Consider the following 19,942-nt stretch of genomic DNA (forward strand, 5'->3'; position numbering starts at 1 on the left):
CTTCCTTCCTTCCTTCCTTCCTTCCTTCCTTCCTTCCTTCCTTCCTTCCTTCCTTCCTTCCTTCCTTCCTTCCTTCCTTCCTTCCTTCCTTCCCTCTCTTTTCCCCTCCTCTCCCCTTTCTCCCTCTGTCTCCATCCCTTTCCTCCTCCCTCCCTGCACATCTCAGGGTGGGTTCTTTGGACAAAGCATTTTCTTTCTCCACATTTGCTGAGAGATGCAGGCCAGAAGGGAAAAGGCGATCTAGAAATTGGAAGTGTGAGAGCCACCAGGAGACGCCCGAATGAAGGGAACAGACGGAGCCGTGCGCTCTTCTTCCTGTGTGCGGCAAGCCGACTGTCCCGAGCTTGGCGAGGAGGATGTGGGGGAAGAAGCTAACGGGCATCGCTTGCCCAGAGAAAGCTTTTCCTGACCCAGTGGGGAACCGGCCAGTCAGCCAGCCAACAAGTGTTAAAGGCAAAAATATTAACTTAAAGAGCCTACTTTGTTATTGATTATTATTATGCCCACTGAAGGCACCAGGAGGGAGAGCACACAGGCTCATGGATGGATCGTTGATACCAGGAGGGGCTTCACCCTCATTTTACAGTTGAGGAAACTGAGGCCTGAAGAGCAGAGTTGGACCTTGGACTCCAAACCTGTTTTTTTTTTTTTTTTATAACCCTTTACTTTCTGTTTTAGAATCAGTAATGTGCATTGGTTCCAAGGCAGAAGAGCGGTCCAGGGCTAGGCAGTGGAGGTTAAGTGACTTGCCCAGGGTCACACAGCTAGGAAGTGTCTGAGGCCACATTTGAGCCCTGGTCTGGCTTTCACTCTACTGAGCCACCTTGCCACCCCCTAAACCTGACACTCTTTGCAGTGGGTCATGCTGCTTTTCATCCTTAGAAATCTTGAGGATCTCCTAGTTTCAGCCACTCTTGGTAGAGGAGGAAAAGAAAGATGCCGGGACATTCGGTGACTCGCCCAGAGGGAGAGGTAGTGAGTGGCAGAGATGGGATTGGACTCCTGGCCATCAGGCTCTGATTTTGTTATGCTGCTTTTGGTTAAAAAACAAAAACAAAAACGCAGAATTTTGTTTAAAATGAATAGGGGCCAATGAAATGAAATGAAATAAAATATAAAATAAAATAAAGGATTGGGGCCTGCATTTCGGGCCCGTCCTGTCCCTCTGAGCCTGAGTTCTGTCTGGTTTCTTCGGAAGATCCTAGAAGACAAGACGGTGCCACGAAGAAGCCCATAAAAGGCTGCAGGGACAGGCCTTTCCTCCTCTTTCTGTTCGGGGAGGTGGGGGCGAGGGGGACGCAGAGATGGAGCCTCGACCCCCGCCAGCCCCGCTTCAAAGTGGAGACGGATGCCCAAAGCCCAGGAGAGCCTGTAGGGAGAGATGGAGGGAGGGGGACCCTGTAAAGGGACTGAGGCTCCCTGGGCTGGTGGGGGGAAGGTCCAGGCTCCAGAGACCTTCTCCTCCCTCATTGCGGCGAGGCTCTGGCCTGGCCCACCGATGCCCCGTATTGACTCTAAGACGGAAGGGAAGAGTTAAAAAAAATAATGAAAATAAATGTTTTCGAAGGTGTCGGAGGCCCCTCATCACCCCGGATGGAAGATGCTTCCTAGCTGTGTGACTCTGTCTGCCTCAGTTGCCTCCGCTGTAAAATGGGGATCCCTGGCCGGGTTGCCTCCCTTCCTTTCCTCGTCTGAGCCCTCCAAGCGTGCCCCCGTCTCTCGGCCGTCCCTTCACGTTTCTTTTGGACGCTCATGTTTTTTCTCTCCCCTGACGAGGCGCCTGACCCACATTCCTTTGCTTTCATCTGTCTGGTACCAGCAGGAAGCTCGTCTGCCCTGTTTTCCCCCCTGCTGGCCCTGTTCAGGGTCGGGGCAGGCCCAAGAAGGCGGGGATCCCCCCTGCCCACCCCGGCGGTGTTTAAGATTTTTTGTTTGGACCTTCCCGGATGGCCCAGATTCTCGGCTCTGCAGGCTTTGGGCCGGGCGTGCCGGGTACATTTGCCAGATACCAAACCTGCCGGCATCCAGGATCCTGGGTGGACAGAGTCACACAGCTAGGAAGCATCTTCCATCCGGGGTGATGAGGGGCCTCCGACACCTTCGAAAACATTTATTTTCATTTCCTGCGAGAAAGAGGGGGGCCGCCTCGGCGTCAGGAAGAATCTCCCATCGCTGGGCTGGTGTCTGCTCGGCAAACTTGGACTGGTTGGTTGGGATGTTGTGGAAGGAGACTTTGGGGACCGGAGGATGCTCCACAACAGCTGGTGGCCTCTGTCCAGCCTGCGGGGCACAGGAGGGATGGACCCTCCAGACGACCCCTTATCTTGCCTTAGAATCCATAGCAGAAGAGTGGGAAGGGTTGGGCAATGGCCACGAAGGGATTTTCTCACAGTCACACAGCTAGGAAGTGTCGGAGGCCAGATTTGAACCCAGGACACAATCTGTTTTCTCTTGCGGTCCCCCTCTGTTGTTGCCATTCCACATCCCTCTGGACAGAGGTCATCTTTGTGCACTGGTCCTTCTCTCTCTTCCTGCTGGCTTTTTGAAGCCAGGGCACATCATGGGAGCTTAATAAATACGTGTGGATTTTATCGACTGATTCTGCTGGAGGCGGGGGGATGGACTGCGTGACCTCTGGAGAGCCATAGGAGTCAAAACACCAGACATTTCCCAAATACCCATCACCGCATCACCTCCCTCACAGACTGGAAAGTTCCGAGATACAAAGGACAGAGTCAGAAGGTCTGAGTTCGAGGGCTGTGTTTGCCATTTATAATCCCTTTGTTTCTCTGATCTCTAGTTTCCTCTTCTGTAAGATGAAGGTATTATTCTAGAAGACCTCCGGGGTCCTCTCCAGCTCTATAAAATCCAAGGATCTTTTCTTCCTAAAGCAAATGGCACCCTGTGAGTCAGGAGATAAGACCGGAGGGGCATAGACTGGTTAGGTGAGTCGCCCAGGATCACACAGCTAATTAGTGTCAAAAAGCAGAATTTCAAACCCTCGCTTGACTCCTGTCTGCTAAATAATGCAGCTTCTCTTTCTCCAAGATAGTGCTTTAAAAGTAAAACCCCAAACATCGGACCCTCTGCCCATCCTGTGGACTAATCTCTGATACTCGTTTTCACCTTTTTTCCTTTGTGTCTGACCCATTTCTCTGCCCTCCCCCCACCCCCATCCTTCCTAGCAGAGCTCTCGTACCTGACCCTGAACTGCTTCCCAGTTTGGTTCTTTCCCTTCTGGACAAAAGGCTCCTTCCTGGCTTCCTCCCTCTCCCCACTCCTGCCATCGCCCATCTCACTCTCCTGACACCAGGCTTCAGGCTGAGGATTTCCTCGGTTGCCTTGGCGATGTTTCCTAGGCAACCGAGTGCAGCCTCTCTTCCCACACAGGACCGAAACCAAATGGTGCAATCGTTTTTGGAGACCCTCGTCGGCTCTTACAGAATCCTCGCACAGGAAGGGCCCTCCGAGGCTAGGTTTGAGCCATCTCTAAGCCTGGTTCTCATTCCGCTAAGCCACTGAGGTGTTCCCCCTTCTTCAGGCTCAACCATCCACGCCTCCTTCTAGTGGTCCTCTGGTGGCATGATCCGGAGGACCACGAACGACTTCCAGCTTCTCAAGATGTGCTGCCTGGAGCTCTTCCAGATGACACGTCTCCCATTCTGGACACCAGGCTGCTCCCAAGGCAACCCAAAGTTGCGTTGGCTCCTTTGGCTGCTGAATCTCATTGCTGGGTTGTATTGTGCTTGACGTCCATTGGGAACTCCCAGATCCTTTCCCAAGGGTGATCTAAGATCTCCAATGGCTGTTTCTGTCCTCTTCTTCAGAAGTTCTTCCTTAGAGCTTTTCATCAGAAGGTCTCCTTTCACCGGCTTCGTGGCAGTCTATTGTGCATCATTCTCATTAGACACTTGTTCGAGCAGGGAAGGGGCAGCTTTTCCCTCTGCCTCCTATTCGGTCTGTTTTTCTTTCTCTCTCTAATAGTCCCCAGATGCTGTGCCAAGCACATTACAACACATTCTCTCATTTGGTTCTCCCAATCACCTTGTGAATGGATGACAGAATGACCCCCATTTTTCAATTGGGAAAATTGAGGCAGACAGATTAAGCGACTGGTTCCAAGTCGCACCATTATTTCCTGTCTGAGTCAAGATTTGAACTCGTCTTCTTGACTTGCATGATCCATTCTTACCGTCCCTCTTAGGCACCGTATATCTCTGTCTCTGTCTCTCTCATTCTGGTACTTAAGCAAACAAACCTATACGACCGTGTTTCAGGCTCTGGGTTCACCTCTACCCCTTCACCTCCACTTCTTGGAGTCCCAGAATTCCTTCGGGTTTCTGGTCACCTGCTTTGGAAGCCTGCCTATTTTTCTTTCAGACGGTAACACCTGGATGTTTAAATTGGGCTCAAGGTTTAAGGTAGACTTGTGGAATAGACCAGTTAACCAGCAAGCACTTATTAAGTGCCTGTTGTATGCCTGGACAGTTCTAGGTGCTGATGTCCCAACTAAAATGCCACCTTCTCCAAGAAACCCTTTTCAACCCCTCTGAGTTCTCGTGCCTTCCTCCTCTCAATTATTTTCTATTTATTCTGTAAATTGCTTTCCTAGTTTGCTTGTCGGCTCCCCGTTAGACCGTAAGCAGAGGGCAAGGGCTGCCTTTTGCCTCTTTGTATCTCGAGCTGTTTAGCCCAGTGCCTAGCACTTAGTAGGTGCTTAATAAATGTTTATTGACTGCTTGATTGAAGAGAAATGGACAAAACCCATCGACAAAATCATCAATGGTCATTAGACATTGAAACATGAAATAATAGTCAATGTGAAAGGGAGCTTACAGTCATTTGGGGAAGGCAACATGCCCCTAGCAGCATATATAGAATTTAGAGAAAATAAATGCAAAGCAGTCTCTGCAGGGAGGGCCCCCTCGGCATTTCCTCTGACCACAGCTTCACAGATTTAGAGCTGGGAGGAAAATGAGGAGCCGTCATGCTGAACCCCTTCTTTTTACAGACAAAACAGAGGCAAGGAAAGTACTGAAGGGACTTGCCCAGTCCCAGACTTGGTCAATACCAGAGCCGTGCAGCTTAGGGGGTGGAAGGAGAGGATTCCCCTGGACCTCAGGGCCAGTCCTTGGACCCACAGTGAGGCTGTGGCTGGAGTCCAGCCCCGTGCGAGGGGAAGCAGCTCAGCTGGGGGGAAGTGAGCCTTTCTTTCCCCACAGGGTTTTCAATGGTGCCTTCCTGAAATTGTCCCCAGCGAGTTCTTACAGAGTGATCTAACTTCCTCTTGGCTCTCCCAGGGAAATCTCTTGAGTTTGCTCATCAGTCAAACCCCTTCCTTTATTCCCCAGGCCAAGTTTAGTCCAGCCCTTATGGGTAAAACCAGAGCACACCCCAGCCCCAAATCCAGTTTCTAATGACTGGATTGTAATTGAATGTTTTTTTTAATGATTCAAAGAACCCTAGAAATACACCCCAAGACCTGGGTTCAAATCTCATCTCAGACACTATTGTTCCTTTTTTTCCCCCCTCCCAAAGAGGGCTAATGTGTGTGAGTTGGATTTCATTAAGTGGGGCAGAGTTGTGCAAAGTCTCTCTCTATCTCAGACACATTGAAGTCCAGTGGCAAGATGAAAGTCATGATGACCATGATGGCAGCAGCTAAGAGGTCTAGGAATTGGATGGAATCAGGAATATCTGCATTCTAATCCTGCCCCAGACAATGACTAGCTTTGATTCTAAGCAAGTCACAACCCCTCAGCCTTAGTTTCCTTCTTTTTAAAAATTGGATTATAATATAAAAATAGAATAATAAGTGGGGGCAACTAGGTGGCTCAGTAGATGGAGAGTCAAGCCTATAGATGGGAAGTCCTGGGTTCAAATATGGCCTCAGACACTTCCTAGCTGTGTGACCCTGGCCAAGTTACTTAGTGCCCATTGCCTAGCCCTTACCATTTTCTGCCTTGGAACCAATACCCAGTAGTAATTCTAAGATGGAAGGTGAGGGTTTTAAGGGGAAAAAAGCAGGATAAGGTGAGCTCTTATCTTAGTTGTTGTACAGCTCAAATGAGATAACATACTTAAAAGTGAACTGCAAACCTTGATCTATAAAGTTAAATATTGGGGGCAGCTGGGTGGCTCAGTGAATTGAGAGCCAGACCTAGAGACAGGAGATCCTGGGTTCAAATCTGGCCTCAGATACTTCCTAGCTAGCTGTGTGACCCTGGGCAAGTCACTTAACTCCCATTGCCTAGCCCTTGCTGCTCTACTGCTTTGGAACCAATATATAGTATTGATTCCAAGATGGAAGGTAAGGGTTTTTTTTTTTAAATTTTAAACCCTTAACTTCTGTGTATTGACTTATAGGTGGAAGAGTGGTAAGGGTAGGCAATGGGGGTCAAGTGACTTGCCCAGGGTCACACAGCTGGGAAGTGTCTGAGGCCGGATTTGAACCTAGGACCTCCCGTCTCTAGGCCTGGCTCTCAATCCACTGAGCTACCCAGCTGCCCCCTGGAAGGTAAGGGTTTTAAGAAAAAAAATAAAGTTAAAATATTATTATTAGTCATGGCACCATAATCAATAATTCTCCAAACCTCCATTTATTCATCTATAAAAATGGGATTAATAATACCCATAGAACCTACCTGACAATGTTGTTATGAGAATCAAATGAGATAATCTAGGTAGAACATAAATTTTAAAGTTTATAGGAATGCCAGTTGTTATTATTAAGCTAGGAGGGACCTTTGAGGTCATCTTATAATCTCCTTATTTATATAAGGGTAAACTGAGGCCCAGAAAAGTTAAATAACTTTCAAAAAATAGTAAATGGTAGTGTTAGAATTTGAATTTTGAATAGGAGAAATGAGAGTCAAACATATAGAATACTGTAGGGTCTTGGGATTAGGTTTATTTTTCCTCTCTGTGGCCTTTCCTGTAGGTAGAGGACAGAACAGCCAAGAAATTATTATTTTTGCTAATAATAGCTAGCACTTATTTATTATTTTCAGGTCTGTGAAGTGCTTTAGGTATATTACTTACAACAATCCTGTAAGTGCTATTATTAAAATATCTTGTTTTACAGAGAGGGAAACTGAGGCTAAAAGAGACTGACTTATCTGGCCTCTGTTTGATGACATGTAATGGAGAAACACTAGATGCTTTCCCAGTAAGATCTGAGATGCAGGAAGGATGCTTGCTCCCTTTCTCTACTATTACTTGACAGAATACCAGAAGTCAGAGGAGTCAATCTCGGAACAGTGGGGCCAAGTTAGGGCCACAACCATTTATTAGGAGCTTACTATGTTCCAGGGACTGTGCCATGCCCTGGGGATACCAAGAGCGGCAAAACCAGGTGCCTGCCCTCGAGGAGCTCCCGTATCAGTGGAGGAGAAAAGAAGCAAACCACGGCATGCTCCTAAGAGATGCACAGTGGAAGGGGTGGGCATCTTGGAGGCCCTTAGAAGAGATTGGGAAAAGCTTTCTGCAGAAAAAAGGTGGGATCTGAGCTGGGTCTTAACGGAAGCCAAGAGGCTGAGATGAGGAAGGAGGCTATTCTTTCATCTAGAGGAGACAAAATTCCATCTACTTACAGATATTAAGTAGGGGACGTTTATTAGATGAGGAGACAGGCAGGTTTTCATAAATATGTTCTGTGGCAGCCCACGTCTTTGGAGTCACACAATTGCCTGAAAGGTACAGAGACTACAAGAACCCGCAGTGCTTTTTACTGGCTAGAATTTAAAAAACAAAACGCTTTTGATTCGGCAAAGCGAAATGAGGCTGGAAAGGCTTTCTTCCCACAAGGCATCACCCCAGCAAATGTCAAAATCATACAGGATTCCTTGAGAGCTGTAACATCAGATCAGATGTGACCTTGGTCAATATTCTTCTGATTGGCAATATACAGGGAGATGCACGCCCATCCACAGTCTTCGCTACTGTTATGGGGGATTTCCAACACAGGCTCCAAAACTGAAGTGGAGCTTTTATATATATATGGTAGTCAGGCGTCCTTGAAATGCTTCTCTTGGCAGGGTGGGTTCCATGGTCTAAAGGAGCTATTTCAATATTCCCATCCAAGAAAAACCAGAGATGAGGGATGCCTCTTATCTAAACTGTGATGTGCAGTTCAAAAAGATAACTCATAAGGGTCGCATGCTGCAGAAGAGAAATGATGGAAAAGTGAAGAAAAGTGGAAGAGAGAACAAGGGGAAAAGGGAAAGAGCTGCAGGCCTGTCAAATAGCTCAAATGAAGGATAGCTTGGGGGCCAGCTTGCATGCTCCAGGAGCTGTTCATCCATACGATGTTGCAAGACCTAGAAGAAGACTCCCAGCATGTTGGGTGGACTCTGTGGTGGGTTTATAAAAGGATATGGTCATCGCCCAGCAGCTCTGACATGGCAAATGTTGATTAAATTCTTGTTTGATTGACTAGGAGTGACACAAGGTTGTCACGACTGGACACGATGGATTCAATCTGCATGGCTGGAAGGAGTCCACATTTAGAACAGACTCATGGGGTATTGAAATGTGTGAAGATTTATCCAGGAATCCTTAGTGAGTCATTGGGAAAAAAATAATAGAAATATAATAGAAATAATTAATGGCTTTATCAATCTGATACAAACTAAATTTATGAAAATCTTCAGCTTTTCTGTAATGTTCCTAACAAAATCTAGGAAATAGAGATGGAAAAAGAAAAGCCATTTGACCTCTTTATTGGTGATCTCAGGTGGTGGGGGCCCCCTTATACTTCCATGTTTTGTTAGCAAGTTCTTTTTTTTTTTTTTTTAACCCTTAACTTCTGTGTATCGCCTCCTAGGTGGAAGAGTGGTAAGGGTGGGCAATGGGGGTCAAGTGACTTGCCCAGGGTCACACAGTTGGGAAGTGTCTGAAGCCAGATTTGAACCTAGGACCTCCCTCCATCTCTAGGCCTGGCTCTCAATCCACTGAGCTACCCAGCTGCCCCAGCAAGTTCTTCTTCTAGCAAACTTGAATTGTCGTCTTTGTAGCTTATAGCATCTTGGCTTTAGAATGAGAATTTTTAATGCTTAAGTCTAACTCTTTCATTTTACACATGATGTACCCGAGGCCCAGAGAAATAGGTGACCCACCTAAAGTTCATTGTAGTAGAGGTGCTGTAGTACAGATGGTAAAGGGCAGATGTGGGATTCTGGGTCCTCTGAACCCAGATCTAGGCACAGTGTCTGGCACACAATAGGTCTTAATGCTTGTTGACTTGATAACTAAACAGCTTCTCGCCCCACTTGCTCCTACTTTTCCCATTTGGAGTTAAACAAAACAAGTCTACTTCTTTCTTTCTTTAAAAAAAAATTTTTTTTAAACCCTTAATTTCTGTATATTGGCTCCTAGGTGGAAGTGTGGTAAGGGTGGGTAATGGGGATCAAGTGACTTGCCCAGGGTCACACAGCTGGGAAGTGTCTGAGGCCACATTTGAACCCAGGACATCCCGTCTCTAGGCCTGACTCTCCATCCACTGAGCTACTCAGCTGCCCCCAAGTCTACTTCTTTCAAAGCCAGCCTTTCAGATACTTGAAAACCACTATGGAATTTTAGTGATAATTAACCAATTGGCTCCCATCTGGTATCTCAATCAGTGGGAATTTGGTTTGGGTGAATTGGCTCCCCGGGGCATGATGACCTCCCTCCACTGGAGAGCAGCAGGTAGAGAGCTGGACCTGGAACTGGAAAGATTTAAGGTCAAATTTGACCCCAGACACCCATTTGCAGTCTGAGAAGCTGGACAAGTCACTTAGCCAGCTCGCTTCAGTTTTCTCAACTGTAAAATGGTGATCATTGCACCTATTTCAGAGGGTTATTCTGAGGATCAAAATGAAAGACTTGTAAAGAGCTCAGCACATAGTAGGCACTTAAGTGCTCATTTCCTTCCTCCCCCTGTTGATAAAACTGAAATCCAGAAGCAGCAAAGTAAGAGAGAAGACCTTGCCGCCGTGGCCATTTCCCCCTTCTGAGCATTTAAAAAACACGGTGCCACAGAGCACAGCCAGTGTTTTCAGCAGATCTGAGCTGTAGGGTACAAATCCTCCACGATGACACAGTAGCATATGGCATCAGATGGATGCTTCTGTTTACACGGAGCCCTGGAACACTTTCAAATTCTCTCAGGAAAATCCACAGCCGTGTGAAAGAGAAAGCCGACTGGCCCAGGTCACGGGAAGGCGCTGGTGACGTTTTAGCCTGGAGAACAGACGACTTAGATGGGGACGTGGTAGCTGGTTACAGGTATCTGAAGGACTGTCATGTAGAAAAGGGATTAGAATGGTTCTGCCTGGTCCTAGAGGGCAGAACTGCGGCCAGTCGCTGGAAGGAATGGGAAGGCAGATCTTGGTTCGGTATAAAAACATACTAAGAATTGGAGCTCTTAAAAACAAGCACACACATGAACACAAAACCTGTACCTTGTCAGGATCATTATGAAGTATCAGTCCTAAGGCAGAAGAGTAGAAAGGGCTAGACCCCTGGGGTTAAGTGACTTGCTCAGGGTCACACAGTTGGGTATCGGAACTCTCTTAAAGTTGAATTTATTTCCTGAGGAAGGGGAAGGGATTCATAGTGGGGAGGACGGACAGCGAGTTCCTCTTATCTTAATTTGAAGGCGGAATGACCAGTGGTCAGGAATACCGTGTAACGTTGCTAGTGTTAGGCTGGATGCCTGAGACATCTTACACGTTTAAGATATTTCTGATTCTCTGAATGTTTCAATAGCTGGTGCTTGTTGCCAGGTGTGTCATCTTAAGAAACAAGAGCTAAAAAAGGAGGAAGGACCCCAAAGGACTCCTGTGCATTAGAAAGTTAGCTATTCGTACCTGGCATAATGTGTGAGGGAAGGGGTGTGCTCTAGAATGTAGGAGGAAAGGTACGGTTCCTCAAAGACTCATGAGGATTGAATTTCTGGTTCATTTTTTCTTGCCTCATTGCGGGGACTCTTAACTCAGCATCTGTGAATCTTGCTACAGGAGCAGCTTAGGTGGCACAGTGGACTGAGTGCTTGTTGCGGTCAAAAAGTTCAAGTCATTTTTAGTTGTACCTGAACCTTTGTAACTCTTTTGGGGTCTTTTCTTGGTACAAACACTGGAGCAATTTGCCATTTCCTTCTCCAGTTGACTATAGAGATGTGGAAACTGAGGCCAACAGGGTTAAGGGACTTGCCCAGGGTCACATAGCTGGTGTTTGAGGCCAGATTTGAACTCAGGAAGATGAGTTTTCATGATTCCAAGACGAGTATTCTAATCACTTCTCTGCTTAGCGGCAGTCAAGTAAATCCAAATTCAGATCCTGCCTCAGGCAAAATTAATAGCTATTGTGACTCAAGGCAAGACACTTAACCTCTGTTAGCCTCAGTTTCTTCATCTGTAAAATAGAAATAATAACTGTACCTATCATAATTAAAATAACATAACAATAATAAAAAGCATGATTCTGAGGAGTCAAGTGTTGTCATGAAGATAAAATGAGATATTTGAAAATCACTTTGTAAGCCTTAAACTTAAATGCTATTATTGTTAGTTGGTGGTTCAATGGAGTAGACTGCTGGGTCTGGAGTCAAACCCAGCCTCAGGCACTTACTATGTGAGTGACCCTGAGCAAGTCACTTATCCCTTTTGGTCTTTGTTTCCTCATCTGTAAAATGAGATGGAGAAGGAAATGGCAATAAAACTCCAAAGAGGTCATCAAGACTCAGACGAAACTAACAATGACAACAGCAAAATCATTGTTATCGTATTAAATATTTTCATAATTATTTCAACATAATCGTTTTCCTCTTTAATCTTATATATTTTATGCATTTAAAAACACTGAGAAGCCTCACCAGATACTGCCAGTGGGGTCTATGGGCCAAAAAAGGTTATGAATCCCTTTTTTGTTTGGTTGTTAAGTTTTGACCCTGGTTAAAGGGAAAGATACTTTTTTCCCCCCCTTTCCTCCTGGGGATTAGGATGGGAGAGAGCTAGGATACATTTGCGAAGAGAAAACATTTCCTTTAAAATCTTTTCTACAATCTAGTTGGGAATAGGCTAAAGAGGCAAGATTGAGGTCACTAAATTATATTCTTTCCCGATTGCTAACTTGGCTCTTGCCTGGCGATTGCTCGGTGTGGCTAGGTGTATATTAACATGGAATAATGTGCTCATTGGTTTCTATCGCACTGTTAAGGTTTTGAAATGGCAGAAACTAAGAAGAAAACGTCTCTGCTCTCAAGGACCTGACATTCTTATAAAGACAATATAAAGTGTAAATCTGGAGGATGACCCTGAAAGTTTTAAGTTTTAAAGCTTCAAACTGCACTGAGCTTTTGGGAATAGAAATATAAAATGAATGGGGTAATAGCAGCCTTTATACACTGCTTTGAGGTTTGCAGAATGCTTCACAAATATCTTATCCTTATCACAACCCTACAAGGCAGGTGCTATTTTTGTTCCCACCTTTCAGATGAGGAACCGGAGGCTAAGTGCTTTGTTCAGGGTCCAACAGCTGGCAGGTGTCTGGGGCCAGATTCGAACTCTGGGCTTCCTGACTCCAAGTCCAGCACTCTATTCAGTGAGCCACCAGCTTCCTTGGTTTTGGGAGAGAGGGCACTAATGGCTAGATGGGTGAGGAGAGGTATATAATGGTGATGACGACAATAACTGTCATGTAGAGGTGCCTATGCCTACTACTTTGATATTTGCCAAGCTCTTTAAATGTACCATCTCATATGATACAACAGGACCATGTGGTGGATACTCAGTAGGCACTGTCATCCATGGTTTGCAGATGAGGAGGCTCAGAGAGAGGATGAATGACTTGAACCAAATAATTCAAATGAAGGTCTTCCCGATTCCCAATCCAGTAACCCATCTACCAAGTCTAAACCAAGTTGGTTTTGGATCATGCAGGATTTTTTTCCTCTTATTGCTGGACATCTGGCCTTCTGATTGTTCATATCAATCACTGGATTGATTGTTCAGTGGATCAATCAGTGGGTAGGCCATTCGCATCAGCTAGTAAGAGCTCCTAGCTTAAAGTGTTTGAAAGGAAGCTCAGGGGAAGAGATTAAAGCATTTTAGTTCCAAAGAGGTCTGAGGGTCTCCTATGTGCTCTCTCTTCTGGTTACTACCTCAATAATAACCCCAAAGAACTGACCACACCACTATAAAAGGGAGTTCCTACTTTATTGGTAACTGGGTCATGCCCTAGTTTATCTTGATCAGGCACTGTCAAAGGTTTATAAGGAAGTGTGTGTGTGTGTGTGTGTGTGTGTGTGTGTGTGTGTGTGTGTGTGTGTGTGTGTGTGTGAGACTGCAAACACAACAAAAAGTTGTGTTTATTTTTTGGAAGCTGGATTAAAAAAAAACCCACCCACTAGTCTGGAAGTAGACTGCTGTGGAAAACAACACTCGAACTGGTGCAGATGAGCCTAGGGTCCTGGGAACTGAACCTTGTCTTCCTTCGAAGGTCATGGAGGCTGAGCAGACCAAGACGAGAAGTGAGCTGGTGCACAAGGAGACAGCAGCCAAGTACAATGCTGCCATGGGCCGCATGAGGCAGCTGGAGAAGAAACTCAAGAGGGCCATCAACAAATCCAAGTAAGTCAGGGGCGAATTCTCCAGCCTAGCTGGTGGTAGAGAGCATGAAACCTTCTTGACGGCTCAGAGGTAGAAATGGAAGGAGCGATGGGGAGAGGGCTACATCATTCACATATTTCAGAAGGTCATAGATCTAAAGCTGGGAGAAGCCTTAAAGGCCATCTAATTCAGTCCCCTCATTTTACAGATGAGGTAACTGAGGCCTAAAGAGGTGGTCATAGCTAGTAAGCATCGGTGGTAGAATCTGAACCCAAGTCTTCCTAACTCCAAATCCAGTGCTCTCTCTACAGTGCTAGGGCTTCTGATGCATGAAGGGGTATGAAGTTTATTTTCATTATAGACAGATGCCTGTGAAATGTCGTTCTTTGTAGTATCACATCACAAGTGGTAGTGCTCAGATGTCACTTCCTTTTTGAGAGCAACTGATTTCTCAAAGGAGAATTTAATTTTCAGTGAGGGTCTGCAAAAAGCCCATGGGTATCCTTGATGGCTCATTTGTAGAGAGGGAGTCATGAATGAACCTCTCTCAAATCAGGGATGGGAAGAAAGGATGTCATTTGAATGTTTAGACAGGATTATGTCTTCCGTTGCATGGTTCTGGTAGCTACATCCCTCTCTTTACATTCTGCGGTTTTCAGAACAACAAAACAATAGAAGACTTAGCCACCTCATCCAATTTCTATGAGGCAAAAACATGAGAGATGGTTAGTTTTCAAGACAAGGAAATATCTTAAAAAATACATTTGTTTTGGTGACTGATGGAGAGTAAAGCTCCGAAGGGAGAGTAGAGAGATAGTCCTGTGTGATTGCCTGGTCAAGAATCTGGGTGATACACAGAGCAATATGATAGCTTTGGAGAGGTAGATGATGATATATGCCCACTTTTCTAAATGTTGAATTCCAAGCTAAGACTTGAGGCTGTCAGGACATCTGATATCTCTGACTGGAGGAAGCACTAAAAATTCTATACTGTGGTTTCCTTTCCAAGCCCCTGCTCTGTTTGGCAGTCATTACTTCAGGCTCCTTGGTTGGTTTCATAAGAAGGGTTGTGGAAGGAAAGGGTGCAACCCTCACTTCATTACCACCCGTGTACCTTCTCCTTGCCCCCTCAATCTTTGGTCTTGTCTGCTCTCACAGTTTAAACCCTACACATGGAGTGTGTCCCAATTTTGGTGTCCTAACTTTGGATCAGAATTATGATTTATAAAAAAGTGACCCTGGCCAGGAAAAAACTTGAATGCCCTGCAGGTAAAGCATATATTGATCCCAGGCACACTTGGTATAGGCCTGCCTCTACTCATTCTGGCTATTGGTCACAGGTGGTGTGCAGAGTGGAGGGTGGCTAGGCTATTTCACTAGTTCATCAAGGTGTTCCAGGTTCATGTTTTTGAGCCAAAAGGCTGCCTCTAACGGAATCAGCAGTCTCAGAAAATAACTTTCTACAGAACTCAGCATTCAAAAGAAGGCTGTGAAACACCTCTCTGGAGTTACCATGGTCACCAAAATAAAACTTCTTTTCCTTCCCTCTTTGACTTCTGCAGACCTTATTATGAACTCAAGGCAAAATACTACGTCCAGCTCGAGGTAGGTATGGCACGCTGTCCTCTCTCTCTGTTGCTGGGACTCTTCTAGATCACAAGCTTTTGTTGTGTCCACTGTTTCATCCTGATGGACTTTTCTGCTGTACTTGGGGGAGGGCGACGATGGAAGGCCCTGCTTTGAACTGAGCATCTACTCAGGAGAGTCTCTGAATCCTGGGTGATTTCTAAGAACCCTTTGAGAATGCTATTCCATGGCTCTCTAGCCAGTGAGAAGGCCTAAGAGGCTGGAGTCTGTGCTCACAGTGGTGTGGACTTCTTTTCTGCAATGATTCACCATTCTCTAGTTGTTAAGCCTGTCCTTAGGGAGAGGGTTCTGGGTGACAGAACAGATGAATGATAACTCGTTCAATATGCTGAGCAAACATTTTAGAGCAAAGGCACATACAAAGAGAAAGGTGAAATAGCCTCTGACCTTTTCTTGGTGGGAGGAGATAGCACATACCCAGACAGCTAAATACAAAACTTTAGGATACGTCCTGAGGGATTGGGGTGGGTGTGGAGGAAACAGAAAATGGTTCTTGTAGGGGCTGGCACTTGAGCTGAATCTCAAAGGAAGCTGTGATTACGAGAGGCAGAAGAGCAGGAGAATCCATTCTAGGCATAAGGGATGGACTAAATCGTGAGGTCAGGAGACAGAGAATGTCATGGACCAGTGTGAAGATTCTCGATCTCCATCTAAAATGCTTTTTATGTAACTTAGGGTGATGGGTAGAAAAACGTTGGAGTTTATCCTTAGGAAAAGTCCTTGTTACAAAGCAGGGGCCCAGTGGATGTAAGCTCCCTAAGGGCAGGGACAAGTCTTGACACTGTCTTTAGGGTTCACTTTAGTGATCAGTGCTTGCTGGACTGGATTGGTGGTCATTTTTCTCAGTGAGCATCTCCCCTTATTCTGTTTATTAGCAATTGAAGAAGGTGGTGGATGATCTGCAGGCCAAACTGTCTCTGGCCAAAGGCGAGTACAAGACAGCACTGAAGAACCTGGAGATGATTTCTGATGAGATCCATGAGAGGAGGCGTTCCAGTGCCATGGGTCCCCGGGGCTGTGGGGTGGGCGCTGAGGGCAATGGCGTGTCTGCAGAGGATCTCTCCAGGAACAAGGTGGAGTTCGACTCAGCTTCAGGTGAGTGGAGAGGTCAGAGGGTAAGTGGGGGAAAAGCTGTCTGAAGATCCCAACTCCAGGCAGCAACTTGGGGTGTTTTGTGTCTCAAAGGCAAAGGAAGACTGGTTTGTGCCAGTAGGAAGAAGACATAGAATTGCAAAGGAAATCAATTACGTTGAAATTTTTATCAAAATATTTTGAGAAATGAGTTCACAGACCCCAGGTTAGGAACTCTTGTTTTATACTCAACAGTATCCTAAAATGGACAATAGTTAACATTTCTGTGCCTCTTGGTTTGAGTCCTATGACAAGGGACAGTACAGATGGAGGTTCAGAAGGATTAAGTGATTTATCCTTGGTCACACAGCTACTAGATGTCAAAGGCAAAATCTGAACCCCAAACCTCCAAGCTCCATATCCAGCATCTTTTCCATGACTCCACATGTTTTCTGATATTTTAAGTCTCTTCTCTACCAGATTTCTTGGTAGGCCTTTACCTCCTCATCTCATGCCAACCAGTGCCTCTTTCCCACGGTGGGAATTAAATGAAGTTATTTTTCATGTGTTCATGCTTAAAAATAAGGGGAAGAGTATTGTGGTATGAGAGAAAAGGTCCAATCAAAACCTGTAGCCATGGCTTGTTCTTCAGCCACCTTTAGCTCAGAAACTAAGGATAATCAGAGGCGATTAACAATGTCTAGGAGAGCCGGCTTCTGGGGTAATAGGTGGTGATCATGGATCACAGATTTAAGGCTGGAAGGGGCCTTACTTACAGATGAGGACAGTGAGGCTGAGAGGTTACTAAGTAATTTGGCTGCGCAGGTCCTCAGAGCTTTGGATAGGATCTGAGCTTGGGCCTCCCGACTCTAAGACGGGCCTTCTTCCCCTTGTTCCGTCTCAGAGATGGTCCCAGGAGAGGTGACTGGGTAAGCGTGCCCAACGGTTCTGTGTGAGGATTGAAGAGCTAATTTTCAGTTTTTAAAAAGCATTCATTTTGTTCTTTTATTGCAAACAGTTCTTTAGGCTGAGCCTTTGAGAAGGTTCCAGGGAAGGGAAGAAAAGGTGCAACCCATTCCCAACTGAGGCCGTCTGCTCAAGGGCCTCCTGGCCACTCGCCTGGAGGTGGTGGGCAGGGAAGGTGGCAGAGTTCTGACATGCATTTCCCTCTTGATCTGTAGCTGGATTTCCTCCCCCCACTGCCAGGAGACGGCTCAGGTAGCGGACATTCTCTTCTAATAAAAGGGAGAGGAGAGGCGGATTTCGGCTCTAGAGGTTCCAAGATGACTTAAGGGGCATCTTCCGTCCCCTCCATTCTTGTTTAGTGGTCTGGAGAGTGCAAGGCGCGGTTCCCAGTGGGGGCCTGGTCCCTGGGTTTCCTTTCTCTTTGAGAGAAGGGAAAGGAATAGGCTTCTCCTTCTGTTGTCACCCACAGGGGGCGAGGGGGTGAAAGCGCAGCCTCGAGGGGCTTTAGTTCCTGTAAACCCGTCTGCCTGCCCCCCAAAGCGGACTGTAAGAGACGGCTTGTCCTTTGGCAAACCCAGCGAGACTTGTGTTCTCTCCAACGCTGCAGTGGCCTCGGAGGCATTCGAAGAGGACAACTGCGGCAGCTTTGTGTCGGAAGACGATTCCGAAACCCAGTCTGTGTCCAGCTTCAGTTCGGGGCCGACGAGTCCTTACGAGCTCCCGAGCCCGTTGTCTCTGGTCATGAGGCCTGGCAGCCTCGATCTGCCCAGCCCCGTGTCCCTCTCCGAGTTTGGGATCATGTTTCCCGTGCTGGGGCCCCGGAGTGAATGCAGCGGGGCTTCGTCCCCAGAGTGCGAAGTGGAAAGAGGTAAGGGCTTCCTTTCTTCCCCCCCATGTTCACCCAGCTCAGCAGTTTTTGCGCTTTGCCTCCTGATGTCAGACAAGCTTTCTGATGCTAAGCAGGCTGCTGGGACCCGAGGAGCCCTAAACGGGGGAGCTAAGAGCACCCCGGGCTAAAGCCAGCCTCAGATGCTTACAAGGGGTTCGGGGCTCCCCGGGGATGCAGCCATGTTGCATCTGTATTTGAACCGTTGCTCTCGTTGGATTCCTTCAGGGGACAGGGCAGAAGGGGCCGAGAACAAGACGAGCGACAAAGCCAACAACAACCGGAGCGTCGGCATGGCCGGCGGCGGACACGGCGGCACTTCCTCCCCCGCAGACCGGAGCCTGGACAACGAGCTCAAGCAGCTGTCGCTCCAGTACCCGAAGGGAAAGGACGGGCTCGTGGGCGACAGAAAAGTGGTGCAGATAGGCTGAAGGGCGGAGGAGGCCGGTGCCCCGAGGTCGGAGGATTGACGTGGGAAACTAGCCGTTCGGACAGTGTTGTGCCAATATTTCTTTACTATATGCCAAATCTTAAGCATTTACTCTGAACTGCACTGATGGGGTTTGTGACGCGGCGGGCCGGAGCCAGCTCTGCTTCGGTGCCCAGCACGGTGTCCTGGGGAGGGGCGGGCTTGGGAGGATGGAGGCTGGGAGCCGGCCAGGCATTTGTAAACTACGTTTTCCCCAACATCCTTGTTAGGAGCAATAAGAGCCGCTTCCCAGACTCTGGCCAGAAAGCAGGAGGGCTGGGAGGTGGGCATTGGGCTCTCCTTCCTCTTCCTAGACCCGCTCCCCGGGCCTCTGGGGCCGGCGGCCTCCTCAACGAAACGACTTCAATCATCGTCACTCAGAGAACTGGAAGGTCTTTCAGAATGTGGCCTCCCCAAAGCCGTCCTCTCTGGGTCCCAGAGGAGAGGCCCAGCCTGACCCGCGGCCTCTCCTCCACAAGTGACCCGCTGTTAAGCCGGCCAATGGTGCTCGCCACGGGCACCCCCTGGGCGCTCTGGCCCGGGAGGCCTGGGAACTTGCTGTCGGGGGCTCCTGGCTGGGGCAGGCAGTGTAGGGTAGGCCTGGCGATGCCAGCCAAGGGGTGGTGGGAGGGGGGGATCCACGGTTTGTTCTTCATGAGATGCATGTGCCGGAGCCGTCGGCCTTTGTGGACTCTAGACTGACAAAGTGTTCATTTCTGTGGGTTGTAACTTTTTCCTTCTCTTTTAAAAAGCAATTCCTAAGGGTGACGCGGCTCCCGCGTACGTGACACTGTTCCTTCCAAGCTAGAAAGAGGGAGTTAGGCATGTCTTGGCAAAGGCTGTCCCGCAGAAGCGGGGGGCCTCGTAGTTATGCTCATAGTTAAGCGTAGGTTACTTTTCTTTCCCGTTTTGGTGGTTTGCGTAGATAAAGCACCGTAGCTGTCCCTTTGGTTCAATGGGGGGGGGGGGGGCATCACACCAACCGTTCCGACTCTCAGCCTATTTCAGGAATGAGGTCTTGGATTCTCTGTTATTGATGTCACTGTTCCTGCCCCATCTCCAATAGCCAGTCCTGTTTGTAAACTTCTTCATATTGGTAAACCTTCAATTTTTCCTATTTTTTATGGACTGATACGGTATCCTGATTTCAAAGTTATTTTGTACTTGTCTTAATACCTTGAATGTAATAAAAACAAAATCTCAAGCCAGTGGCTAACCCTCTGTGACTTTACACACGTCGTCCCGCCTTTTACATCACACACGGGCTAAGATGTGATCTCTTGCTCTCCTTCCTCTCTTATTTCAAAGAAAAGC

At 47.2% G+C, this 19,942-nt stretch overlaps 1 protein-coding gene across 1 annotated transcript in view; it reads left to right on the top strand.

Moving 5' to 3' along the window:
• The window catches only part of SH3BP5 (SH3 domain binding protein 5), a 96,364-nt gene extending 76,528 nt beyond the window's left edge, over positions 1–19,836 (top strand). The window contains exons 5-9 of the mRNA XM_044679498.1: positions 13,480–13,610; positions 15,152–15,194; positions 16,112–16,331; positions 17,881–18,141; positions 18,388–19,836. Coding sequence (XP_044535433.1) covers positions 13,480–13,610; positions 15,152–15,194; positions 16,112–16,331; positions 17,881–18,141; positions 18,388–18,590 — 858 coding nt within the window. The 3' untranslated portion in view covers positions 18,591–19,836. The remainder of the gene's footprint in view (positions 1–13,479; positions 13,611–15,151; positions 15,195–16,111; positions 16,332–17,880; positions 18,142–18,387) is intronic.
• The last annotated feature ends 106 nt before the right edge of the window (positions 19,837–19,942 follow it).

Source organism: Gracilinanus agilis, chromosome 5 (assembly GCF_016433145.1).
Source record: "Gracilinanus agilis isolate LMUSP501 chromosome 5, AgileGrace, whole genome shotgun sequence".
Lineage (NCBI taxonomy): Eukaryota > Metazoa > Chordata > Mammalia > Didelphimorphia > Didelphidae > Gracilinanus > Gracilinanus agilis.